Source organism: Oncorhynchus gorbuscha, linkage group LG09 (genome assembly GCF_021184085.1).
Source record: "Oncorhynchus gorbuscha isolate QuinsamMale2020 ecotype Even-year linkage group LG09, OgorEven_v1.0, whole genome shotgun sequence".
NCBI classification, from domain to species: domain Eukaryota; kingdom Metazoa; phylum Chordata; class Actinopteri; order Salmoniformes; family Salmonidae; genus Oncorhynchus; species Oncorhynchus gorbuscha.
In genome coordinates this window covers 11123811-11151809 of record NC_060181.1, presented here as the reverse complement: position 1 = coordinate 11151809, position 27999 = coordinate 11123811, and the positions used below count along the sequence as shown (strand labels likewise).

Genomic DNA, 27999 nt, shown 5'->3' with positions numbered 1-27999 from the left:
TTAATTGCCCTGCGAACAGGAAGTACTTCAGGTTTCGTACTTGTGGAGAAAGCGGCTCGTCGAGAGAAACGTTCATTCACTTAGGACGACTTAGTTATATTCTACTTAATCGTTTTTTATTCATTTGCTTAGTCATGATTGAACAAAAGAAGAGACCGGGGGACATGGCGTTGGTTCCTGCCGGTGGAGTCAAGAGGCCCAGGGCCGAGCTGATCGCTGCGGCACAGTCGCAACAACTCGTGGCCATGGTTAGAAAAGAAGGGGGACATCTAAGTACAAGGGAAACACTATCTAGTTTCAGAAAGTTGTTAGCTAGTTATGTTTTCAGTCTTTCGACTAATTGAAAATTCTCTGCAGCCACAATTAGCTGTGACTGATGTTGACTGTTTGCTAGCTAAAGGAAGGCTATCCAATGTAAATACGGCTAGCAGGAAGCTAATTTAGTTACTTCTGACAAGGATACCGGATAGCATGGACCAGATTGCTAGTGATCCATGCACATACAGTAACGTCTGTCTGTAAGTCTGTAATATGACAACATGATGTTCTCCTCCCTTCTCCAGGGCCCTCCTCGCAGCTCCAGCCTGCAGGCTCCCATCATGTTGATGTGTGGCCATGAGGGAGAGGTCTACTGCTGCAAGTTCCATCCTAACGGGGCCACACTGGCCTCCTCTGGCTATGACAGGCTCATCTGTAAGTTAAACACAGACTTTATATATACAGTACCAGTCAAAAGTTTGGACACACCTACTTCTACATTGAATAATAGTTAAGACATATGGAATCATGTAGTAACCAGAAAAGTGTTGAAAAAAATAATATATATATATTTAGGTAGCCACCCTTTGCCTTGATCACAGCTTTGCACACTCTTGGCGTTCTCTCAACCTGCTTCATGAGGTAGTCACCTGGAATGCCTCTCTCTCTCTACAGTGATGTGGAATGTGTACGGGGACTGTGATAACTTTGCCACCCTGAAGGGACACAGTGGTGCTGTGATGGAGCTTCACTACAACACAGACGGCAGGTAGGAGCACTCGCACTAACATCTGCTAACCATGTGTATGTGACAAATAAAATTAGATTTGATTTAGGATACTCACACACACTTGCTCAGGTCAGGGAAAAACCGTGATGTTGTGTGACTGTTGTTATAGTTGTTGACAACACGTTGGGAGAATATGACGTGTGTTTTCTGGCCCTATCCCTGTTTGCAGCCTGCTGTTCAGTGCCAGCACAGACAAGACTGTGGGAGTGTGGGACAGTGAGACGGGTGAGAGGATCAAGCGTCTGAAAGGCCACACCTCCTTCGTTAACTCCTGCTACCCTGCTCGCCGCGGGCCTCAGCTCGTCTGTACCGGCAGTGACGACGGAACCGTCAAGGTAACCGTGGCGACCGACGTTCTTCAACCCTGGTCCCAGACAGCTACCTGGGTGTGCAGGCTTTAGTTCCAGCTTGGTACTAACACACCTGTTTACCTTATCTTTTCATTGAAAGCTGCTTTATCGAGGAACAGTAAAGAATTGACCTACTGTGATATTATCTCATCTAGCGATCTGAAGATGAATGCACTAACTGTGGATACGAGCGTCTGGATAAGAGCGTCAGCTAAATAACTAACATGTAAATGTGTTAATGTTGGGATGGAACTAAATCCTACCAACGCAGAACCTGGGGAGTGTTGGTTGACTGCTGTTCTAATTGTGGGGCATCAGTCAGTTGTGTGTGTGTGTGACGTGTAGCTGTGGGGCATCAGTCAGGTGTGTGTGTTGTAGCTGTGGGGCATCAGTCAGGTGTGTGTGTTGTAGCTGTCAGTCAGTCAGGTGTGTGTGTTGTAGCTGTGGGACGTCAGTCAGTCAGTTGTGTGTGTGTGTTGTAGCTGTGGGACATCCGTAAGAAGGGGGCGGTCCATACGTTCCAGAACACCTACCAGGTGTTGGCCGTCACATTCAACGACACCAGCGACCAGATCCTGTCTGGAGGCATCGACAACGACATCAAGGTACGTGTGTGTGTGTGCGCGCGTGGCACCAGCACCTCATTCATATAACTATCAATGTCTCTTTGTGACTGTGTCACCCAGAGCGACTGTTTTGCATTTTGTATTCGTCACATTGAAAGATCCAATCTAGCTACTCCAGATGAGTGAGGAATGAATCACGGAATGGCATGGTCCATCAGAACTCAATACAAACTAATAAACAGGCCATTAATAATTCTACTGGGATTATTGATCAGGTGGTGGCTGTGTAGTGGAGACATGGTGAGCAACACAGTACAGCGCTCCCGAGTGGCGCAGCGGTCTGAGGCATTGCATCACAGTGCTAGAGGCGTCACTACAGACCCTGGTTCGATTCTGTTCGGCTGTTTCACAACCGGCCGTGATTAGGAGACCCATAGGGACTGACCGTCGGAGGATCTGGAGGGAGGTAGATGAAACCGACCGTCGGAGGATCTGGAGGGAGGGAGACTGGATGATCAAAATGACCTGAAATAGGTTAATGAAGTGAAATGAACAGGGAGATGGACGTCAGACTCACCCAACATCTCATTTTGGTGCTTGAGGGAGGGATGGGTCTGACAGCATGCAAGCAGTCAGGGGCTCCTGGTTGGCTGGTGCGTGTGGGCCTGAAGCAGGGCATCTGTCTCCTGCTGACAGGTTCTCTGAGGCATGCTGGGTAGCTGAGCAGAAGATATTCACAATCAAAGATGTGATGACAGTAGCCTGTCATATATCAATCATAACACATTCTTCCAACCACATACATGGTAATGGGAAAGGTGGAAAAAATGACTCGTCATTTACATATATACTGAATCATCAGATATAATCACATTTTATATACTGAATCATCAGATATAATCACATTTTATATACTGAATCACCAGATATAATCACATTTTATATACTGAATCACCAGATATAATCACATTTTATATACCGAATCACCAGATATAATCACATTTTATATACCGAATCATCAGATATAATCACATTTTATATACTGAATCATCGGATATAATCACATTTTATTTGTCACATTCGCCAAATAACCAACAATGCAGTTTTAAGAAAAATAATAAGAGTTAAGAAGAAAAATATTTACAAAATGAACTAAAGTAAAAAAATAAAAGAGCAACAATAAAATAACGAGTTGATGTGCGGGGGTATAGGTTGAGGTAACATGTACATGTAGGTGGGGGTATAGGTTGAGGTAACATGTACATGTAGGTGGGGGTATAGGTTGAGGTAACTGAGGTAAAATGTACATGTAGGTGGGGGTATAGGTTGAGGTAACAGATAGTATGTAGGTGGGGGTAAAGTGAATGCATAGATAATAAACAGTGAGTAAGCAGTGTACAAAACAAATGGAGGGGGGGTCAATGTAAATAGTCCTGGTAGCTGGGGGTATAGGTTGAGGTAACATGTACATGTAGGTGGGGGTATAGGTTGAGGTATGACCCTGTGATCGACCCTGACTCTATATGACCCTGTGATCGACCCTGACTCTATATGACCCTGTGATCGACCCTGACTCGATATGACCCTGTGATCGACCATGACCCTGACTCTCTGCACCTGAAGTGGACAGACTCCTCAAACTCAATAATAAGGCTAAACAGTCAGGACATCTGGCAAAAAAAACCTCACCATATTTTGAAAAAATGTCTTCCGGGTTAATGCAAATGTTCTTATAAATGTTCTTATTTTTTTGTTTTGTTTTTTTGTCCTGGATCCAAATTCAGCCGCTTGCTGTTGATGAGATTTGAAGGGTTTCTATACTCTCTCAAGCCAACTTCTTACCATTCAATATCTTGGCTCGTTCAGCAGCGTCCTGTTCAGCAGCTTCCTGTTCAGCAGCGTCCTGTTTAGCAGCTTCCTGTTTAGCAGCGTCCTGTTCCTCAATGCCATCGGAAGAATCCTGGAACATATTCCAGTCTGTGCTAGGCAAAACAGTCCTGTAGCTTAGCATCTACGTCATCTGACCACATCCATCTGGAATGAGTCACAGGTTCTTCCTGCTTTTGTTTTTACGTGTAATCAGGAAGATATAATTAAGGTCAGCAGCGTCCTGTTTAGCAGCGTCCTGTTTAGCAGCGTCCTGTTCAGCAGCGTCCTGTTTAGCAGCGTCCTGTTCAGCAGCGTCCTGTTTAGCAGCGTCCTGTTCAGCAGCCCTGTTCAGCAGCGTCCTGTTTAGCAGCGTCCTGTTTAGCAGCGTCCTGTTTAGCAGCTGTCCTGCTGTTTTCAGCAGCGTCCTGTTCAGCAGCTTCCTGTTCAGCAGCGTCCTGTTCAGCAGCGTCCTGTTCAGCAGCGTCCTGTTCAGCAGTTCAGCGTCCTGTTCAGCAGCGTCCTGTTCAGCAGCGTCCTGTTCAGCAGCGTCCTGTTCAGCAGCGTCCTGTTCAGCGTCCTGTTCAGCAGCGTCCTGTTCAGCAGCGTCCTGTTCAGCAGCGTCCTGTTCAGCAGCGTCCTGTTCAGCAGCGTCCTGTTCAGCAGCGTCCTGTTCAGCAGCGTCCTGTTTAGCAGCGTCCTGTTTAGCAGCGTCCTGTTCAGCAGCGTCCTGTTTAGCAGCGTCCTGTTTAGCAGCGTCCTGTTTAGCAGCGTCCTGTTCAGCAGCGTCCTGTTTAGCAGCGTCCTGTTTAGCAGCGTCCTGTTTAGCAGCGTCCTGTTTAGCAGCGTCCTGTTCAGCAGCGTCCTGTTCAGCAGCGTCCTGTTCAGCAGCGTCCTGTTCAGCAGCGTCCTGTTCAGCAGCGTCCTGTTCAGCAGCGTCCTGTTCAGCAGCGTCCTGTTCAGCAGCGTCCTGTTTAGCAGCGTCCTGTTTAGCAGCGTCCTGTTTAGCAGCTTCCTGTTTAGCAGCGTCCTGTTTAGCAGCTTCCTGTTTCTTGAAGATCATATGCTCGTTGGTGTGCATGTGTAAATCACCTACAAGGAGGTGATGCCCTCAGATCCATGTCTGAACACAAGGGTTAAAAATGTTTGACTTGCTGATATCTTCTCGGTAGAGTAGTTTTGATGGAAGGTATCTATCAGAACAGTCTCAATTCGGTGAGGCATGGACTCTACAATATTTTAAGTGTTCCACAGGGATGCTGGTCCATGTTGACTCCAATGCTTCCCGCAGTTGTCAAGTTGACTGGATGTCCTTCGGTTGGTGGACCGTTCTTAATACACACAGGAAACTGTTGAGCGTGAAAAAACCAGCAGCGTTGCAGTTCTTGACACAAGCCTGGCACCTACTACCATACCCTGTTCAAATATTTTTGTCTAGCCCAATCACCCTCAGAATGGCACACATTCCCAGTTGTCTCGAGGCTTCAAACATCCTTCTTTAACCTGTCTCCTCCCTTTCATCTACACTGATTTGAAGTGGATTTGACAAGTGACATCCATAAGGGATCATAGCTTTCACCTGGATTCACCTGGTCAGTGGATTTGACAAGTGACATCCATAAGGGATCATAGCTTTCACCTGGATTCACCTGGTCAGTCTGTCATGGAGAGCAGGTGTTCTTAATGTTTTGTATAGTGTATATTTAAGTAAAACTTGCCTGAGGGGGTGTGGAGTGCCTGGATACAGCCCTTAGCCGTGGTATATATTTCACCTGGATTCACCTGGTCAGTCTGTCATGGAGAGCAGGTGTTCTTAATGTTTTGTATAGTGTATATTTAAGTAAAACTTGCCTGAGGGGGTGTGGAGTGCCTGATATGTATATTTTCACCTGGATTCACCTGGTCATTGTTTATTTTAGAGCAGGTGTCAGTCTGCTTGCTGAGAGTGCCTGGATACAGCCCTTAGCCGTGGTATATATTTCACCTGGATTCACCTGGTCAGTCTGTCATGGAAAGAGCAGATGTTCCTAATGTTTTCTATATAAAAAAAGATATGTATATTGTTAGAAATATGTGCTACATTTTTTATTTTATCAGTCTGCTTGCTTCAGCGATGTTCGAGTGCTGACATCACTTTTTGAAACCATTCCTACTTAATAAACGGCAAAGCTTTTTGTCCTCTCATCTACTTCGGAGAGGATGGAGTGTTCAGGTATTACAACACTGTCCCGGTTCCACACGGGGCACTCTGTCTTTGTTTCATCTCATCTACTTCGGAGAGGATGGAGTGTTCAGGTATTACAACACTGTCCCGGTTCCACACGGGGCACTCTGTCTTTGTTTCATATCATCTACTTCGGAGAGGATGGAGTGTTCAGGTATTACAACACTGTCCCGGTTCCACACGGGGCACTCTGTCTTTGTTTCATATCAGCCTTGTTTTTCATTTGATTAATGGTCTGTTAGTTTTGATCGGGACACCCAGTTCGCTGTTTTCTTCCTCTATTCTTCCTTCTCATTGTAATTCGTTGCAGTTGAGTTTCACGAGGCCCGGTTGGCACATACAGAACACAGTGATGTATCAGTCCTACCGGGATCTCTGAGAAGGTCTACAATAGAGTCTAGTAGTGCCGAGGGGGTTTAGTGCTTTTTGAGGTCTGTTCGGTTAGATTATTGAAAAATAATCACTGGTTTCGATGATGCATAATGTGGGTTGAATACTGTAATAACAGAATATCAAAACTAATAAAAGTCCCAGGATGGTAGAGACGGCCCAATACTTCTCATCACTTATTAACCATTTATTCACTGACTTTAATTACATATTTAATTATTATTATTATTATTATTATAAATGTAATTATATTTCAGTCGTTTATTGCGTTTGTTTTATTTGATTACTTTATTATTTCATTCCTAGTCATCTCATCTCTATAGAGCTGCTGTCTGACAACGTCACTATTTTAGTAGTTCTTCAAAGTAAATAAGGCATACTTTTATTACTGCTAAATACCAACTATCACTTAGATTAGTGGTTCCTAAACTGGGGGGCGAGGGGGGGGTGACATTACTAAACTGGGTTGTAATAGTAGAATGTACAAGGTGACATTACTAAACTGGGTTGTAATAGTAGAATACACAAGGTGACATTACTAAACTGGGTTGTAATAGTAGAATGTACAAGGTGACATTACTAAACTGGGTTGTAATAGTAGAATGTACAAGGTGACATTACTAAACTGGGTTGTAATAGTAGAATGTACAAGGTTACTAAACTGAATAGAATGTACAAGGTGACATTACTAAACTGGGTTGTAATAGTAGAATGTACAAGGTGACATTACTAAACTGGGTTGTAATAGTAGAATGTACAAGGTGACATTAGTAAACTGGGTTGTAATAGAGAATGTACAAGGTGACATTACTAAACTGGGTTGTAATAGTAGAATGTACAAGGTGACATTACTAAACTGGGTTGTAATAGTAGAATGTACAAGGTGACATTACTAAACTGGGTTGTAATAGTAGAATGTACAAGGTGACATTACTAAACTGGGTTGTAATAGTAGAATGTACAAGGTGACATTACTAAACTGGGTTGTAATAGTAGAATGTACAAGGTGACATTACTAAACTGGGTTGTAATAGTAGAATGTACAAGGTGACATTAGTAAACTGGGTTGTAATAGTAGAATGTACAAGGTGACATTACTAAACTGGGTTGTAATAGTAGAATGTACAAGGTGACATTACTAAACTGGGTTGTAATAGTAGAATGTACAAGGTGACATTACTAAACTGGGTTGTAATAGTAGAATGTACAAGGTGACATTACTAAACTGGGTAGTACATCATCAGTTCCTCTTGTCTTGTCAGTCATTACATAACTTAGAGAACAATTTATAACTTGTCAGAAATGTCCAGATCATCTAACGTTTCTCAGCCACTCAAATATCACCTGAATAAACATTATAAATGGTCAAATGTATAAAATTACAAGAAAATTAGCTTTAAAACTGAAACACTTTCTCTGCACCCCATGACAAAATGTGCAGAATTGCAGGAAATAAGCTTTAAACCTGTAAAATGTTCTCTCCACCAACAAGATGTGAACAGTTCGTGTCATGAACAGTGCTTGTGCTCATAGAAATAGATGCGATATGTTTCCCAATGCTGGAAGGAAGACCCGAGTGAAGATGTTTGGGAACCCCTGACTTAGATCATATATAAGTCGAGATGCCTCATGAAACAAATTGCTCTCTATCTTGCGTTCTTCTGTTTCTTTTCTGTCTCTGTGTCTGCCCCAACACTGACTGGACAAGTAGGCAGCGCAATGGATTGTGGTCATTGTAGTTAATTACTGTGTTTTCTGTGCTAAACTATGAAGAATATTAACCTACTATTAACACCCTAGTACATCGCACAGTTCAGGATTTATCTCTAGAAAAATTGCGCATTGAGCTAAAAAAACAATATGGAATTCAAATAATTGAACCGCCGTTGTGAATTAGTCGTTTTAAACAAATAACAAAGGTTGGTTATTCACTCTGCACTACATTCTAGACAGTGACCCTTAGGTCATTTACAGGAAGGAGAGGTGGAGGGAGGGAGAGGAGGTGGAGGGAGGGAGAGGTGGAGGGAGGGAGAGGTGGAGGGAGGGAGAGGGATGAGCGGTAGAGATGTCTCTCCACTCCCACTAGTCTGAGAACACATTACTCTCAACAGCTAGGTAACTGTAGCCATGTGCAGAAGGAGAAAGGGGCCTGTATACGTGCAGAAGGAGAAAGGGGAGAGGCCTGTATACGTGCAGAAGGAGAAAGGGGCCTGTATACCTGCAGAAGGAGAAAGGGGAGAGGCCTGTATACGTGCAGAAGGAGAAAGGGGCCTGTATACGTGCAGAAGGAGAAAGGGGAGAGGCCTGTATACGTGCAGAAGGAGAAAGGGGAGAGGCCTGTATACATGCAGAAGGAGAAAGGGGCCTGTATACGTGCAGAAGGAGAAAGGGGCCTGTATACGTGCAGAAGGAGAAAGGGGAGAGGCCTGTATACGTGCAGAAGGAGAAAGGGGAGAGGCCTGTATACATGCAGAACCAATACGTCTTTCCCTTGTTACAGTCACATCCCCATCTCTCCATCTGTCACATATTTTAATTTCTCTCTCTGTGTCAGTGTGTCTCAATTTAAGGTCTTTATTGGCATGGGGAAACACGTTAACGTTGCCAAATCAAGTGAAATAGATAATAAACAACAGTGAAATGAACAATGATGAACAATAAAAAGTGTACAGTAAACATTAAACTCACAAACGCTCAAAGAATGAAGACATTACAAATGTCATATGTGTATATATGCAGTGTTGTAATGATGTGCAAATACTTAAAGTACAAAAGGGAAAATAAATAACATAAATATGGGTTGTATTTACAATGGTGTTCTTCACTGGTTGCCCTTTTCTCGTGGCAACAGGTCACACATCTTGCTGCTGTAATGTCACACTCTGGTATTTCACCCAATAGATATGTAATTTGAGGGAAATGTGTGTCTTTAATATGGTTATACATTGGGCAGGAGGTTAGGAAGTGCAGGTCAGTTTTCACCTCATTTTGTGGGCAGTGAGCACATAGCCTGTCCTCTCTTCAGAGCCAAGTCTGCCTTCTGTGGCCTTTCTCAATAGCAAGGCTATGCTCACTGAGTCTGTACATAGTCAAAGCTTTCCTTACTTTTGGGTCAGTCACAATCCAGCCATCAATCTACACCAGTCAAAAACACCTCATTCAAGGGTTTTATTTTTTTAAACTATTTTCTACATTGTAGAATATCAATTTGTAAGTCGCTCTGGATAAGAGCGTCTGCTAAATGACTTAAATGTAAATGTAATGAAGACATTAAAACTATGACATAACACATATGGAATCATGTAGTAACCAAAAGAGTGTTAAACAAATGAAAATATATTTGAGATTCTTCAAATAGCCACCCTTTGTCTTGATGACAGCTTTGCACTCTCTCAACCAGCTTCATGAGGTAGTCACCTGGAATGCATTTCAATTAACAGGTGTGCCAAAAGTTAATTTGTGGAATTTCTTTCCTAAATGCATTTGAGCCAATCAGCTGTATTGTGACATGGTAGGGGTGGTATTCAGAAAATAATATGGATTTGGTATTTTACCAGATAGTGCTATGACAAGAACAGCTTAAATAAGCAAAGAGAAATGACAGTCCATCATTACTTTAAGACATGAAGGTCAGTCAATCCGGAACATTTCAAGAACTTTGATAATTTCTTCAAGTGCAGTCGCAAAAACCAAGCGCTATGTTGAAACTGTCTCATGTAGACCGCCACAGGAAAGGAAGACCAAGAGTCACCTCTGCTGGAGGATACGATCGTTAGTCACCTCTGCTGGAGGATACGATCGTTAGTCACCTCTGCTGGAGGATACGATCGTTAGAGTCACCTCTGCTGGAGGATACGGTCGTTAGAGTCACCTCTGCTGGAGGATACGGTCGTTAGAGTCACCTCTGCTGGAGGATACGGTCGTTAGAGTCACCTCTGCTGGAGGATACGGTCGTTAGAGTCACCTCTGCTGGAGGATACGGTCATTAGTCACCTCTGCTGGAGGATACGGTCGTTAGAGTCACCTCTGCTGGAGGATACGGTCGTTAGAGTCACCTCTGCTGGAGGATACGGTCGTTAGAGTCACCTCTGCTGGAGGATACGGTCGTTAGAGTCACCTCTGCTGGAGGATACGGTCGTTAGAGTCACCTCTGCTGGAGGATACGGTCGTTAGAGTTACCAGCCTCAAATTGTAGTCCAAATAAATGTTTCAGAGTTTAACAGACACATCTCAACATCAACTGTCACACAGGAGACTGTGTGACTCAGGCCTTCATGGTTGAATTTCTTCAAAGAAACCTCTACTAAAGGACACTAATGAATAATCTCAAATATAAAATATATTTTTATTTGTTTAACACTTGTTTGGTTACTACATGATTCCATATGTGTTATTTCATCATTTTGATGTCTTCATTATTATTCTACAATGTAGAAAATAGTAAAAAAAAAAAAAACTTGAATGAGTTGTTGTCCAAACTTTTGACTGTTATGTAGAAATGAGTAAAAATTAAGAAAAACCCTTGAATGAGCAGGTGTTCTAAACCTTTTGACCGGTTGTGTATATCTGTGTGCCTGGGAGCTCTTGTGTGTTACTCCCTTTCGCATTAAATCCCGTACCTACCTTCAGAAAGATGCGTGAGAGAGAGAGACCAGATCTTACCAGGAAGCTACCTGTGTCGCGTCGTCAGACAGTGAATAACTTACTTCCTGTCTCTCTGTGAGTGCAGGTGTGGGACCTGAGGCAGAATAAGATGATCTATGGTATGCATGGTCATGGAGATTCTCTGACTGGCCTCTGTCTGAGCTCAGAGGGATCCTACCTCCTCTCCAACTCCATGGACAACACAGGTCAGTGTGTGTGGTTACAATACTTGAGTGTCGTCCTATGTGGCTCGGTTGCAACGCCACGGGTCGTGGGTTCTATTCCTACTGAGGCCACTCATGAATAAGTCGCTTTGGATTTTTAAAAATTGCCGCCGCCAGCCCAAGCCCCCGACCTCCAGGCCACCAAGAGCCCCTCAACCATCCGAGACCCCCCCACCCCAACTATACAAGTAGAATATATTATATTGTTATATTATGTACTAATGTGTGTGTGTGTGTGTTGTCCCGTAGTACGTATTTGGGACGTCCGTCCGTTCGCTCCCAAGGAGAGGTGTGTGAAGATATTCCAGGGAAACATTCACAACTTTGAGAAGGTAAATGAAGACTTTTGATCAGTGTGAGTGATTCAAGAGTTTTTTGTTATTTTTGATTTTGGAACCGAAGAGACTTTCATTGCCAGTGTGTTTTAATATTCGTGCTCCTGTCATGCGTGTCAGTCTAGTGGCCTGCTATAGCCTGGTTATATCATATTAATGAACTTGTTTATAATACAATGCTGTGTCCACAGAACCTTCTGAGGTGTTCCTGGTCTGCTGACGGCAGCAAGATTGCAGCAGGCTCAGCTGACAGGTGAGCGCACACACGCACACACACACACACACACACACACACACACACACACACACACACACACACACACACACACACACACACACACACACAGTGATACAAACACCCCCCCACCAAAAAACAAATGTACCAAACACCTCTTGTATGGTCCTTTTATAAGCTGTGTATGTGTGGGACACAACCTCTCGTAGGATCCTTTTATAAGCTGTGTGTGTGTCCAGGTTTGTGTATGTGTGGGACACCACGTCTCGTAGGATCCTGTACAAGCTGCCAGGCCACGCCGGGTCCGTCAACGAGGTTGCCTTCCATCCCGAGGAGCCTATTGGTGAGAGGACTCTGTTTATATCCGTGTATCTGGCGAATCACACGCTCTCCCGGTCTCTTTCTATAGCTTTTTTTCCATTGCGGGTTTAATCTTTGTCTAGTCTTTTTAATTTGATTTATTCTGTCCTCTCTCTCGTTTTCTAATAGTGACTATTTTATTTTCCCCCCAACAGTCCTCTCTGGCGCCAGTGACAAGAGACTCTACATGGGAGAGATTCAGTAGGACTGTCGTGTGTGTGTGTGTGTGTGTGTGGTGAATGTTCTGCCCCGGATTGTGTATGGATCCAGCCCCCAACTGTGTGAATGAAATGTACTTTTTTTTATATGCTTCAGTTTTATTTAGTAACATCCTCAGAGACTGTCATTTACTTTAGTGTCCAGTCACAACAACCAACACCTGTGTTTTATTTAGTAACATCCTCAGAGACTGTCATTTACTTTAGTGTCCAGTCACAACAACCAACACCTGTGTTTTTTAAAATTTCTCTTAATAAACTACGTCTGGGGAAAAATATTGTTCTAAGTTATTTGGATTTCTACAAATTATCTTTGAAAGACAGGGTTCTGAAAAAAGGTACGTTTCTTTTTCTGCTGAGTTTATATTGACACTCAAATTATAATGCAAAAATAAAATCCTATTTGTAGAACATTTACATTACATTTAAGTCATTTAGCAGACACTCTTATCCAGAGCGACTTACAAATTGGTGCATTCACCTTATGACATCCAGTGGAACAGTCACTTTACAATAGTGCATCTAAATCTTAAAGGGGGTGGGGTGAGAGGGATTACTTATCCTATCCTAGGTATTCCTTAAAGAGGTGGGGTTTCAGGTGTCTCCGGAAGGTGGTGATTGACTCCGCTGTCCTGGCGTCGTGAGGGAGTTTGTTCCACCATTGGGGGGCCAGAGCAGCGAACAGTTTTGACTGGGCTGAGCGGGAGCTGTACTTCCTCAGTGGTAGGGAGGCGAGCAGGCCAGAGGTGGATGAACGCAGTGCCCTTGTTTGGGTGTAGGGCCTGATCAGAGCCTGGAGGTACTGAGGTGCCGTTCCCCTCACAGCTCCGTAGGCAAGCACCATGGTCTTGTAGCGGATGCGAGCTTCAACTGGAAGCCAGTGGAGAGAACGGAGGAGCGGGGTGACGTGAGAGAACTTGGGAAGGTTCAACACCAGACGGGCTGCGGCGTTCTGGATGAGTTGAAGGGGTTTAATGGCACAGGCAGGGAGCCCAGCCAACAGCGTGTTGCAGTAATCCAGACGGGAGATGACAAGTGCCTGGATTAGGACCTGCGCCGCTTCCTGTGTGAGGCAGGGTCGTACCTTTTTAAAGTGCCAAATAAAGTAACAGGGTTGACAATGTCTTCTGAAATCAGCCGTAAATCCCCTTGTGACAGCGGGAATGGAAGATCGCAAGCTCCACACAAAACAATTGTATTGTTAAATAATTTCTAGCTTGTCTATTTATGGGTAACAGGGTTGATTGCCTTATGCTAAACCCACTCAGTTTTCCACAACATAAGACCAGACAATTTGCCCGGCTCCCCAAACTCATTGCTCCACCACGCCCCCAAACTCATTGCTCCACCATGCCCCCAAACTCATTGCTCCGCCACGCCCCCAAACTCATTGCTCCGCCCAAAAACATTTCTTCCCTGCAATCAAATCAAAATTTGTCACATGCGCCGAATACAATAGGTGTAGTAGACCTTACAGTGAAATGCTGAATACAATAGGTGTAGTAGACCTTACAGTGAAATGCCGAATACAATAGGTGTAGTAGACCTTACAGTGAAATGCTGAATACAACAGGTGTAGTAGACCTCACAGTGAAATGCCGAATACAATAGGTGTAGTAGACCTTACAGTGAAATGCCGAATACAACAGGTGTAGTAGACCTTACAGTGAAATGCTGAATACAACAGGTGTAGTAGACCTCACAGTGAAATGCCGAATACAACAGGTGTAGTAGACCTTACAGTGAAATGCTGAATACAACAGGTGTAGTAGACCTCACAGTGAAATGCCGAATACAATAGGTGTAGTAGACCTTACAGTGAAATGCTGAATACAACAGGTGTAGTAGACTTTACAGTGAAATGCTGAATACAATAGGTGTAGTAGACCTTACAGTGAAATGCTTACTTACAAGCCCTTAATAACCAACAGTGCCATTTTTAAGTAAAAAAAAATTGCTATTGGGTGAACAATTAGATAAGGAAATAAAACAACAGTAGCCATTGATGTGGTGTTCTCCAATGAGTGGAGATTTGAGTCTTCCCCAACGATTTCAACAACAAATTGTAAGCATTCTGATTGGTCCAGAGCCAGAACCCCATGGGTAAATCAATCCAATGGCTGATGACTTTGTTTTGTACAACACCCCTCATTTTGATGTCACCACACACGACTTGAATGATTGCAGGGACTGAAGTATGTAGCGGTGGAAGAATTCCGTTTGAGTCGAGCATCCAGAAAATGGCCAAAGAGTAAAACCAGCTCGCCTGCTTTTACACTATAATTTGACTATTAGATGTTCAATGTTATTTAAAAAAAAGAAGATATATTTCAAAAGGAATAACTGGATTCAAACAGGAGTTTAGTTCACGTAACAGAGTTGACCTTAAAATGAGGGACATACTTCAATGAATCACTAATCACATTAAAATAAATCTTCAGAAATTACTTTGTCAAAGCAACAAAATAACTAGGGGCTTTACAATGATGGTGAAAACCTGGATATATGTTGAAGTTAAGTGGGTTAGAATATTCTTAATGTCACACAGGTGTAATGGGTGTGAAATGACTAGCTAGTTAGCGATGGTGCGCGCTAAATAGCGTTTCAATCGGTGATGTAACTTGTTCTGAGACCTTGAAGTAGTAGTTCCCTTTGCTCTGCGATGGGTTACGATGCTTCGAGGGTGACTGTTGTTGATGTGTGCAGAGGGTCCCTGGTTCGCGCCCGGGTATGTGCGAGGGGACGGTCTAAAGTTATACTGTTACACAGGGACATGTCAAAATGCTGGATTTTTAAAATTCTCCATGTGGTCTATATTAAAGGACACTTCATTTCATATAACAGGCTTTTAAAAAACATATTGCTGTCTACAATTTCTACTTAATATATCAAAGGGATGCACACAAAATGTACTCTTTGTGGAAAGACCATAAAGCTGAATGTGTGTTTTGTAATACCTGTCTTTACTCTGAATGTATTAGTACTTTGTATCCTTTAAAAAAAACTGACACTCTTAAACACAGCCATACAACTAGGTATTTAAAATAGCTATACGGTTTTTGAGAGTTTTAAAATGTGCAATTTGGATTTAATAATCTCAGTAATACATTTTTTAGATTGGTTTATGCAAATACCATTATAGAGCATGGACCTAGATATTGTATTTGCTGTAACCTTTTTCTGTCTAGTATTATTCACAAACTTTTATTAGATTCCCTGCGAGCCCTGTTTCTTTTGTCTATCTGCTGAACCCCCTCGCGCTCCTCTTGTTCCATTCTCCATGCGGTCGCGCGCACGCGGTCGGTAGGATTCCGGGGGCCGTGTTAGAACTACTTTGAAATTACATCCTTCCTTCCTCCTACGTTCTTCTCCTTGAGGTTATAATTGATTTGACAAAGTTTGAAAAGTAAAATCAATCTAGTGGCATCACCTACTCTCACATATCTAATCATGTAAGATCAGTGATCGCCACAAGGAAGGAAAGAAGGATTTTGATAGTTCAATCTCGAACACGGCCCAGTTCCTCTGAAACGAGGGGGATTTGCGCTGCCGCGTGCTCGCGCCCGCCCCAGCAGGCACCACCGATTGTTGACAAAGACGCCGCGAGACGGAGAAGAGAGCCCGAGCCTTGGTTTTAAGCCACCGGAGGACTACGGTTGAAGACTCCGTCCGTTTACCGAGAACGAGGAAGGAGCGCGAGCGTCTTGAAAATCAACCGTGAGTCACAATGAACCGCTTTGTGTGTGTCAATTTCGTTTAATCAGCCCGGGCAGCTAGCTAGCTACCTCCATCGGGTCATTTCATTCCTCTTCCCCCCTCCCCGTGTGATCCGTTATCTTATGCTGCTCATTTCTACCATTTAACCCGCGAGACTTGCCGGGTTATAATAGCTTTCCGTTTTTCTTTGTGTCTTGTCTCAGTCTCCCCCTCCTTTCGCCATCAACCTGAAGGTGTGGCCGGATCGAGGCGATTCGGTAATAGTGTCTTTGCTTTAAACAGTTGTCGGACTGGCGCGTGAAGAAGAGATCCCCCCGGGTAACCACATGCACCTTTACATACCGACAGAATGATCACAGTGGGCCGGGATGGGTTGGTGTCGGTGTAATTAACGTCAGTCTCAAGGAGTCTTCCATACCTAGAAGAACCAGGAGGACGGGGTCCAGGCGAGGTCCGGCCGGGCATGGTGTGATCTGAATCGGGCAGCCAGTCTGGGTCTGACCGGTGACCACCCGTCCTTTCCCCGGAGCCTGCGTGGCCCCAAGCCACGTCCAGAGCCCTCCAAGATGGGGAAGTGTGACGGGAGAGTTACACTGGTGGCGATATGTTCACTGCAGCTGGTGAGTGTTTGTTGCAGTGAGGTGTGAATGAGGAAAAGGTGTGTGATGCTAATCCACAATAACCACTTTGTCCCTGTTCCTATCCCTCTCCCACTCACTGAATCTAAGAGAGCGTGAGAAAGATGGTCTGACTGAAACGTTTGAACTATTAAGTGTGTCACATTATTGGCAACCACAGGACAAGTGTGTGTGTGTGTGTGTGTGTGTGTGTGTGTGTGTGTGTGTGTGTGTGTGTGTGTGTGTTGTGTGTGTGTGTGTGTGTGTGTGTGTGTGTGTGTGTGTGTGTGTGTGTGTGTGTGTGTGTGTGTGTGTGTGTGGTGATCACTGTATTCTGGGAGACCATGCTTTTAAAGTAACATCAGGAAAAGAAGAGAGCTCGCTTCCCCTTATCTACATCCTGCGCTTCCCCTCATCTACATCCTGCTCTTCTTCCCCTCATCTATATCCTGCTCTTCTTCCCCTCATCTATATCCTACTATTCTTCCCCTCATCTATATCCTACTATTCTTCCCCTCATCTACATCCTACTATTATGCTTTTCCTGCTCTCACTCTTGTCATCCTGCTACTCTTTGTCTCTTTGGTCAAAACTTTTATTTCTGTGTCTTATTTTCAACTTTTTTATTTTAAGTGTTTTTATTAATGTGTGTGTGTGGTAGTATGCTGTAGTTGGCGTGTGTTTATTTGATTGTGATATATTGTGTGACAGTGGGTACTTTGGAATACAGCTTATTTTCAGTAGTTTGGGGAGTTTGTGTGTCTGTGTGTGTTGGGGGGGGTAGTCCCTGGCTGGTGCTCCTTGCAGTTTCCATGGAAACAACTGCAGCATACTGTGTGTGTGAGTGAGAGAGAGAGTGAGACAGTTGTTTCTTTGTGTGTCCCTGTGTATATCCCAGAGAGAGATTGTTTTAAATTGCAATAATGTAATACCATAATGATCCCCTAGATGTATCTTGTGATTTATGTGGTGTGTGTGTATAGATGGCAGCGCTCCAGAGACAGGTGTTTGACTTCCTGGGCTACCAGTGGGCTCCTATCCTGGCCAACTTCCTCCACATCATGGTCGTCATACTGGGGATCTTTGGAACAGTGCAGTTCAGATCCCGCTACCTCATACTGGTGAGACTCATATATACACACACACACACACACACACACACACACACACACACACACACACACACACACACACACACACACACACACACACACACACACACACACACACACACACACACACACACACACACACACACACAGCGATACTGATTATTGGAGGACCCCAAAAAAGCTGATACTGATTAATCGGCCGATTTTTATTTATATGAAATAATGACAATTGCAACAATACTGAAGGAACAATGTTCAATTTGGTTTAAATAATGCAAAAACACAGTGTTGGAGAAGAAAGTAAAAGTGCAATATGTGCCATGTAAGAAAGCTAACGTTTAAGTTCCTTGCTCAGAACATGAGAACATATGAAAGCTGGTGGTTCCTTTTAACATGAGACTTCAATATTCCCAGTTAAGAAGTTTTAAGTTGTAGTTATTATAGGACTATTTCTCTCTATACTGTTTGTATTTTATGTACCTTTGTCGATTGGATGTTCTTTATAGGTACTTTAGTAATGCCAGCCTAATCTCGGGAGTTGATAGGCCTTAAGTCATAAACAGCGCTGTGCATCCCAGCATTGCTAAGAGCTGCTGTTTAAATGAATGCTTACGAGCCTGCTGCTGCCTACCACCGCTCAGACTGCTCTATCAAATATCAATTCATATACTTAATTATAATATAATAAACACACAGAAATACGAGCTTTTTGTCATTTATATGGTCAAATCCGGAAACTATCATTTCGGTCATTTAGCAGACGCTCTTATCCAGAGCGACTTACAAATTGTGCATTCACCTTATGACATCCAGTGGAACAGCCACTTTACAATAGTGCATCTAAATATTTTAAGGGGGGAGGGGGGTGAGAAGGATTACTTTATCCTATCCTAAGTATTCCTTAAAGAGGTGGGGTTTCAGGTGTCTCCGGAAGGTGGTGATTGACTCCGCTGTCCTGGCGTCGTGAGGGAGTTTGTTCCACCATTGGGGAGCCAGAGCAGCGAACAGTTTTGACTGGGCTGAGCGGGAACTTTTCCTCAGTGGTAGGGAGACGAGCAGGCCAGAGGTGGATGAACGCAGTGCCCTTATTTGGGTGTAGGGCCTGATCAGAGCCTGGAGGTAAGGTGCCGTTAAACAGCTCCGTAAGCACCATTCTTGTAGCGGATGTTTCAACTGGACCATGGAGAGAGCGGAGGAGCGGGGTGACGTGAGAGAACTTGGGAAGGTTGAACAAGACGGGCTGCGGCGTTCTGGATGAGTTGTAATGGTTTAATGGCACATTGCAGTAATCAGACGGGAGATGACAAGTGCCTGGATTAGGACCTGCGCCGCTTCCTGTGTGAGGCAGGGTCGTACTCTGCGGATGTTGTAGAGCATGAACCTACAGGAACGTGCCACCGTCTTGATGTTAGTTGAGAACGACAGGGTGTTGTCCAGGATCACACCAAGGTTCTTAGCGCTCTGGGAGGAGGACACAATGGAGTTGTCAACCGTGATGGCGAGATCATGGAACGGGCAGTCCTTCCCCGGGAAACAAAACGTTTATTCTTTCAGTGAAATACGGAACCATTCGGTATTTTATCTAACGGGTGGCATCCATAAGTCTAAATATTCCTGTTACATTGCACAACTTTCAATGTTATGTCTTTGGGTCTTTGTTAGGAAGAAATGGTCTTCACACAGTTCGCAACGAGCCAGGTGGCTCAAACTGCTGCATATAGCCTGACACAATTTCCCTAGTTAATATTGCCTGCTAACATTAATTTATTTTAACTACATTTTTTATTTGATTTATTTTACCTTTATTTAACTAGGCAAGTCAGTTAAGAACAAATTCTTATTGTCAATGACGGCCTACCGGGGAACAACTGCCTCGTTCAGGGGCATAATGACAGATTTTTTTAACCTTCTCTAGCTCTAGGATTCGATCTTGCAACCTTCCGGTTACTGACCCAACACTCTAACCATTAGGCTACCTGCCGCCCCTATATATGCAGGTTTTAAAAAATATACTTGTGTATTGATTTTAAGAAAGGCATTGATGTTTATGGTTAGGTACATTACTGCAACGATTGTGTTTTTTTTCCGCGAATGCGCTTTTGTTAAATCATCAAGTTGAAGTAGGCTGTGATTCGACGATAAATTAACAGGCACCGTATTGATTTTATGCAACGCAGGACAAGCTAGTTAACCTAGTAATATCATCAACCAGTTAACTAGTGTGTAGTTAAATAGTGATTGAAGATTGATTGTTTTTTTTATAAGGTAAGTTTATTCCTAGCTAGCAACTTACCTTTGGCTCCTTGGTAGTCAGCCTGCCACACAGTCTCCTCGTGGATTGCAATGTAATCGGCCATAATCGGCGTCCAAAAGGCGTATTACCGATTTATTACTCGAAATCGTCCCTAATTAATCGGTCAACTTTAATACACACACACACACACACACACACACACACACACACACACACACACACACACACACACACACACACACACACACACACACACACACACACACACACACACACACACACACACACACACACACACACACACACACACACACTAACCCCTCTTTGTCTCTGTGTATATCAGTATGCTGTGTGGTTGGTGCTGTACACAAACACACCCTAACCCCTCTTTGTCTCTGTGTATATCAGTATGCTGTGTGGTTGGTGCTGTACACAAACACACCCTAACCCCTCTTTGTCTCTGTGTATATCAGTATGCTGTGTGGTTGGTGCTGTACACAAACACACCCTAACCCCTCTTTGTCTCTGTGTATATCAGTATGCTGTGTGGTTGGTGCTGTACACAAACACACCCTAACCCCTCTTTGTCTCTGTGTATATCAGTATGCTGTGTGGTTGGTGCTGTACACAAACACACCCTAACCCCTCTTTGTCTCTGTGTATATCAGTATGCTGTGTGGTTGGTGCTGTACACAAACACACCCTAACCCCTCTTTGTCTCTGTGTATATCAGTATGCTGTGTGGTTGGTGCTGTACGTACACACACCCTAACCCCTCTTTGTCTCTGTGTATATCAGTATGCTGTGTGGTTGGTGCTGTACACAAACACACCCTAACCCCTCTTTGTCTCTGTGTATATCAGTATGCTGTGTGGTTGGTGCTGTACGTACACACACCCTAACCCCTCTTTGTCTCTGTGTATATCAGTATGCTGTGTGGTTGGTGCTGTACGTACACACACCCTAACCCCTCTTTGTCTCTGTGTATATCAGTATGCTGTGTGGTTGGTGCTGTGGGTGGGATGGAACTCCTTCATCATCTGTTTCTACCTGGAGGTGGGACACTTGTCTCAGGTAAGAGATGTGTGTGTGTGTGTGTTAGAACGTGTTTATCATGTATTTGTGTTCTATAACGTGTTTGTAATTGTCACGTGCTGATTACAGCAGGTACCTTACAGTTGATAAATGTTTACTGTTTACTTACAAGCCCTTAACCAACAATGCAGTTTTAAGAAGAAGTTAGTGTTAAAGTATTTACTAAGATAAACTGGGGGGGTGTAATAACAATAATACAAAAATAATTAAGTAGCAACAAAAACGAGTGACAGTAGCGTGGCTATTACAGGGGGTACTGGGTACTGGGTAAATGTTACAGGGGGTACTGGGTAGTATACAGGGGGTAACCAACAATGCAGTATACAGGGGATACTGGGTAGTATACAGGGGGTACTGGGTAGTATACAGGGGTAATTAAGTAGTAACAGGGGTACTGCGTAGTATACAGGGGGTACTGGGTAGTATACAGGGGGTACTGGGTAGTATACAGGGGGTACTGGGTAGGGTATATACAGGGGGTACTGGGTAGTATACAGGGGTACTGGGTAGTATACAGGGGGTACTGGGTAGTATACAGGGGTACTGGGTAGTATACAGGGGTACTGGGTAGTATACAGGGGGTACTGGGTAGTATACAGGGGTACTGGGTAGTATACAGGGGGTACTGGGTAGTATACAGGGGTACTGCGTAGTATACAGGGGGTACTGGGTAGTATACAGGGGGTACTGGGTAGTATACAGGGGGTACTGGGTAGTATACGGGGTAATGGGTAGTATACAGTGGGTACTGGGTAGTATACAGGGGGTACTGGGTACTGGGTAGTATACAGGGGGTACTGGGTAGTATACAGGGGGTACTGGGTAGTATACAGGGGGTACTGGGTAGTATACAGGGGGTACTGGGTAGCCATTTGATTAGCTGTTCAGGAGTCTTATGGCTTGGGGGTAGAAGCTCTTCAAGAAGCCTTTTGGACCTAGACTTGGCGCTCCGGTACCGTTTGCTGTAAGGTAGCAGAGAGAACAGTCTATATGACTAGGTTGGCTGGAGTCTTTGGCAATTTTTAGAGCGTTCCTCTGACTTGCACTAACATATGTAGTGCCTTGCGGTCGGAGGCCGAGCAGTTGCCATACTAGGCGGTGATGCAGCCAGTCAGGATGTTCTCGATGGTGCAGCTGTAGAACTTTTTGAGGATCTGAAGAGCCATGCAAATTGTTTTCAGTCTCCTGAGGGGGAAAAGGCATTGCCGTGCCCTCTTCACAACTGTCTTGGTGTGTTTGGACCATTCTAGTTTGTTGTTGTTGTCGACACCAAGGAACTTGAAGCTCTCAACCTGCTCCATCACAGCCCCGTCGATGAGAATGGGGGTGTGCTCGGTCCTCCTTTTCCTGTAGTCCACAATAATCTCCTTGGTCTTGGTTACATTGAGGGAGAGGTTGTTATTCTGGCACCACCCTGCCAGGTCTCTGACCTCCTCCCTATAGGCTGTCTCGTCGTTGTCTGTGATCAGGCCCACCACTGTTGTCGTCAGAAAACTTAATGATGGTTTCGGAGTCATGCTTGACCATGCAGTCATGGGTGAATAAGGAGTACAGGAGGGGACTGAGCACACACCCCTGAGGGGCCTCCATGTTGAGGATCAGCATGGCAAATCTCAAATCGGTTACGGAGACTGTGATTACACAGTCGTCCGGGAACAACTGATGCACTCGTGCATGCTTCAGTGTTGCTTGCCTTCGAAGCGAGCATAGAAGTTATTTAGCTCGTCTGGTAGGCTTGTGTCACTGGGCAGCTCGCGGCTGGGCTTCCCTTTTTGTAGTGTGATTTACAACATGTTAATAATGTGTGTTTATGTATTGATGTGTTCATAACATGTTTTTTGTCGTGTGTGTGTGTGTGTAGGACAGGGACATCCTGATGACGTTCAACACGTCGCTGCATCGGTCCTGGTGGATGGAGCACGGCCCTGGTTGCCTAGTAACGCCGGTGTTGGACTCCCGCATCGCCCCCGACGACCACCATGTCATCACAGTCTCTGGCTGTCTCCTTGACTACCAGTACATTGAGGTGCTGAGTGCCGCGCTACAGGTTCTACTGGCTGTAAGTAACACACCAGGGTTTCCCTTAGGAAAATGTGGCGCCGGCCGATAGGCCAGCGACGTTTTAATTTACAGGAGATTTTGAGAAATTTACCGTACCCATTGGGGCGGCAGGGTAGCCTAGTGGTTAGAGCGTTGGACTAGTAACCGGAAGGTTGCGAGTTCAAACCCCCGAGCTGACAAGGTACAAATCTGTCGTTCTGCCCCTGAACAGGCAGTTAACCCACTGTTCCCAGGCCGTCATTGAAAATAAGAATGTGTTCTTAACTGACTTGCCTGGTTAAATAAAAGTTAAAAAAAAATATATATGGAGTCCACCCCACGATGATCAGAATGACAGAAAATGACATTTTGATTATGGTAATTTATCTTAACAAAACAATGGCGTGCGACCTTCTTAACGAATTCCGATGCGCACGTTGAAGTTGTTAGAATACCTGTCCACGTTTACTCTTCCTCAGCCAACATGACGAGCAACGGACTGCGTGAGAAAGAAATGGCCTATTTCCAAACAGAGGACCGGTCCCTGGTTGTTCTTTGTTTAGTGTGCCTCGGTTCAACCTCTATGTTGTGAGTGGCTACCTGGTTGATCCTGCCAGTAGCATATGCTTGTCTCAAAGATGAAGCCATGCAAGTCTAAGTACACACGGCCGGGAACAGTGAAACTGCGAATGGCTCATTAAATCTGACAAGTAGTGGGACGATAGATCCCAAATTCATACATCCAGTACACCAACAACAAAAAAAAGCATTGAGGCTAATGCAACAGATCAGAATGTTTGGCTTCAAATTTGAATAAATGTATTTCTTCACATTATAGCTGCGTAGCAATGTACACGAGGCAGTAGGCTACGTCCGAATGTCAAAAGCACAATACACATGCGAGTGGGTTTCATGTGACGGAGAATAAAATATCTGTTGTAAAGTTAAACAACTAGCATGGGTTGCTAATATGACTAGGATTGTGCCTTTGGCTACCGGACAGTAAAATAAAGTTGATTTGATAACCAATAGAACGTAAGAGAAATGGGCTACTTGTTTCAACGGCACATGGAGGTCTTTCTAAAATAACTGCCTCTACGTTTAAAGGAAAGTATTTTGGCTCGGGCTACTTTGAAACAAGGTAAGACATATGAAGTAAAACATTCAGGTTTCACACAATGAAACGTATGTTTTCAATCTGCATACTGCCTCCAGCTCACATTGCAAAGCGTTGTGTGATGCGCTAACGCCTGCCTACCATTGCCTAAGCACTTGAATGGCGAATGGGAACCACGCTTACATTACCAGTTGAGAAATAAAAAATAGTTTTATTTTTTTTATCGTAGCCATCAAAAACTTTTTCATGCGATTGCATTTAGAATTGTTGTGCAGTTATTAACCTAAAGACCGATTTTATTTATTTATTAAGAATGACCGGGCAAATGTATTTCCATCGGCTCGCATTTCTATCAATGAACAGGTTAAAAAGCATTACTTTGTAATGGGATTTAAAAAAAATATTCTCCTGGCTGTCCAGTGCCAATTTTATTTATCAGCTTTTCAGATCTTTTTTTTTTTTTATTGGCCTGAAGTTGGCTATTATTGACTAACCGAAACCCTGACACGCACACGTGCACACACACACACACACACACACACACACACACACACACACACACACACACACACACACACACACACACACACACACACACACACACACACACACATGATACTAACCTTAACCTCTTTGTCTCTCCCTTAGCTCTTTGGCTTTGTGTATGCCTGCTATGTGAGCAAAGTCTTCCAGGATGACGAGGATAGCTGTGAGTGTTGCGTCTGTCTGAGTGATCCATTTATCTCTTTATTCTGTCTGTCTGGGTGTTCTGTCTGTCTGTCCCGTCTGTCTGTTCTGTCTGGGTGTCCCGTCTGTCTGTTCTGTCTGGGTGTCCCGTCTGTTCCGTCTGTCTGTTCTATCTGGGTGTCCCGTCTGTCTGTTCTGTCTGGGTGTCCCGTCTGTCTGTTCTGTCTGGGTGTCCCGTCTGTCTGTTCTGTCTGGGTGTCCCTTCTGTCTGGGTGTCCCGTCTGTTCCGTCTGTCTGTTCTGTCTGGGTGTCCCATCTGTCTGTTCTGTCTGGGTGTCCCGTCTGTCTGTTCTGTCTGGGTGTCCCGTCTGTCTGTTCTGTCTGGGTGTCCCGTCTGTCTGTTCTGTCTGGGTGTCCCGTCTGTCTGTTCTGTCTGGGTGTCCCGTCTGTTCCGTCTGTCTGGGTGTCCCGTCTGTCTGTTCTGTCTGGGTGTCCCGTCTGTCTGTTCCGTCTCGGTGTCCCGTCTGACCCGTCTGGGTGTTCTGTCTGGGTGTCCCGTCTGTCTGTTCTGTCTGGGTGTCCCGTCTGTTCTTTCTGGGTGTTCCGTCTGTCTGGGTGTTCCGTCTGTCTGTTCTGTCTGGGTGTCCCGTCTGTTCCGTCTGTCTGTTCTGTCTGGGTGTCCCGTCTGTTCTTTCTGGGTGTTCCGTCTGTCTGTTCTGTCTGGGTGTTCCGTCTGTCTGTTCTGTCTGGGTGTCCCGTCTGTCTGACTGGGTGTCCCGTCTGTCTGTTCTGTCTGGGTGTCCCGTCTGTCTGTTCTTTCTGGGTGTTCCGTCTGTCTGTCTGGGTGTTCCGTCTGTCTGTTCTGTCTGGGTGTTCCGTCTGTCTGTTCTGTCTGGGTGTCCCGTCTGTCTGACTGGGTGTTCTGTCTGTCTGTCTGTCCCGTCTGTCTGTCTGTCTGTCCCGTCTGTCTGTCCCGTCTGTCTGTTCCGTCTGCCTCTGATCTCTTTCTCTCTCTCTCAGTTGATTTCATTGGTGGCTTTGAATCCTATGGTTACCAGCCTCCTCAGAAGACCTCACACCTCCAACTGCAGCCCCTCTACACGTAGGTAACCTCTTAATGTTTACAACCTTAACCTCACGGTGACCCCTTACCCTAGTCCTTCCATTCCGCAACGGTTCAGAACAGCTAGTGCACATATTATGACATTTTGGGACGTTTTTGTTCTAATTGGTCTCCAGCAAAGGTTTTTTTCGGCTGTTCGTGCACACAAGCCGGAAGTTTACGCCCCTTTTTCGTGATTGGCCAACAGTAGGGATTCTTATTGTTTTCATGCACATTTTTACCTTGACAAATACTGCACCAAAGATCTTAGTTAGATGTAAAATTGCGCAACTAGATCTCCTTGACAAAACTGTATGACATATTTGTGTTAGAGATGGACAAATGTTTTTCAAGCGAAGGTCTTTTAAGGGAGTATGAGAGCACTCGTTTAGCCGAGTTCGGCGGAAGGCTTTAACAAAATATATCTGATTTATTGTGTGACCTACTTTCTAATTGAACTGTATTCTCTCTCTCTCTCTCTCTCTCTCTCTCTCTCTCTCTCTCTCTCTCTCTCTCTCTCTCTCTCTCTCTCTCTCAGGGCCGGGTAGGGGAAGGAGGCGCCCCCATCAGACCACACCTCAGCGGTGAAGCTGTCGCCTTGGGAACAGAGCACTCACTCTGCGTGTCACAGTACAACTGAAAGATGGACTCACCTGTGTGTGTATGTGAGACCGTGTATGTGTATGGTAATCGAGGGTAAACTGACTGATACCCCTGAGGTGAATGTACAGAGGACATTCTATGAGAGGTGGGGAGGGGGGGGGGACACTGGGCTTTGTCACTTGTTAATGGACACGGAGGATATTGAGAGGACACTCTGCACCTGCTGGCTCTTTGCACTCCTAGGACCCTGTGTGTGTGTGTGTAGTTCTAAAGGACTAGCTGAATGACCTCTGAACTATTGTGGGAGGGGCCTCAAGTCACATGGGGCACGGCTCTTCCATGTTGTCGTTTTAGAATGTGAGGTCATAATAGAACAGTCGTACCCCCAATCCCCAATCTTGTCCCTAATTTTGTTGTGACAGGGTGACCCTGTGTACTCACAATCACAGCAAAAAAGCAGAAGTGGGTTTGTCGTGATTGTGTGTACACTGCACCAATTTTAAGGATTGGGCTTTAGTGTCTCTGGGGAAAGATGTGGGGATTCTGTGCATGTAAATATCCGGCTGATTGGTTGTTTTGGTTTTGGGGGTGGGGAGAGGGTTGTGTAGCCACGCCCCATTTACATTTCTCCTCACCTTTTTCACGACCAAGAATCGTCCTTGATGACTTTAGAAATGCTTCCTCCCTCACACACCTTACTACCCTTTCTTCTATTATTCTCCCCCCCTCCACTTCATTCACTCCTTCCTCTTCTATTATTCTCCCCCCCTCCACTTCATTCACTCCTTCCTCTTCTATTATTCTCCCCCTCTCCATTCACTTCATTCACTCCTTCCTCTTCTATTATTCTCCCCCTCTCACTTCATTCACTCCTTCCTCTTCTATTATTCTCCCCCCCCCTCTACACTTCATTCACTCCTTCCTCTTCTATTATTCTCCCCCTCTACACTTCATTCACTCCTTCCTTTCTTCTATTATTCTCCCCCTCTACACTTCATTCACTCCTTCCTCTTCTATTATTCTCCCCCTCTACACTTCATTCACTCCTTCCTCTTCTATTATTCTCCCCCTCTACACTTCATTCACTCCTTCCTTTCTTCTATTATTCTCCCCCTCTACACTTCATTCACTCCTTCCTCTTCCTATTATTCTCCCCCTCTACACTTCACACTTCATTCATTCTCCTTCCTTTCTT

The 27999-nt window shown here is 44.6% G+C and overlaps 2 protein-coding genes across 5 annotated transcripts; both read left to right on the top strand.

Moving 5' to 3' along the window:
- LOC124043160 (U5 small nuclear ribonucleoprotein 40 kDa protein-like) lies at positions 1 to 17033 on the top strand. Of its 2 annotated transcripts, XM_046361413.1 has the most exons (11): positions 1 to 248; positions 564 to 693; positions 934 to 1027; positions 1218 to 1383; positions 1881 to 2003; positions 11174 to 11294; positions 11562 to 11644; positions 11839 to 11900; positions 12122 to 12225; positions 12398 to 12477; positions 16982 to 17033. In XM_046361413.1, exons 1-10 carry the CDS (start codon positions 135 to 137, stop codon positions 12445 to 12447), a joined length of 1047 nt encoding a protein of 348 aa, XP_046217369.1. In that variant the 5' UTR covers positions 1 to 134; the 3' UTR covers positions 12448 to 12477; positions 16982 to 17033. The 2 variants fall into 2 exon arrangements, with proteins under 2 accessions (XP_046217369.1, XP_046217368.1); XM_046361412.1 differs by lacking the exon at positions 16982 to 17033 and having other exon boundaries at positions 12398 to 12736.
- On the top strand, positions 15731 to 27970 carry LOC124043161 (sodium/potassium-transporting ATPase subunit beta-1-interacting protein 1-like). Of its 3 annotated transcripts, none has more exons than XM_046361416.1 (8): positions 15731 to 16177; positions 16381 to 16797; positions 17778 to 17915; positions 21154 to 21234; positions 23117 to 23314; positions 25061 to 25121; positions 26120 to 26205; positions 26740 to 27970. In XM_046361416.1, the coding sequence occupies exons 2-7, from the start codon at positions 16744 to 16746 to the stop codon at positions 26203 to 26205; spliced, it is 618 nt and encodes a 205-aa protein (XP_046217372.1). In that variant the 5' UTR covers positions 15731 to 16177; positions 16381 to 16743; the 3' UTR covers positions 26740 to 27970. The 3 variants fall into 3 exon arrangements, with proteins under 3 accessions (XP_046217372.1, XP_046217371.1, XP_046217370.1); XM_046361415.1 differs by having other exon boundaries at positions 15734 to 16177; positions 16460 to 16797; positions 26120 to 26201; XM_046361414.1 differs by having other exon boundaries at positions 15734 to 16177; positions 26120 to 26201.
- Positions 27971 to 27999: the final 29 nt, after the last annotated feature.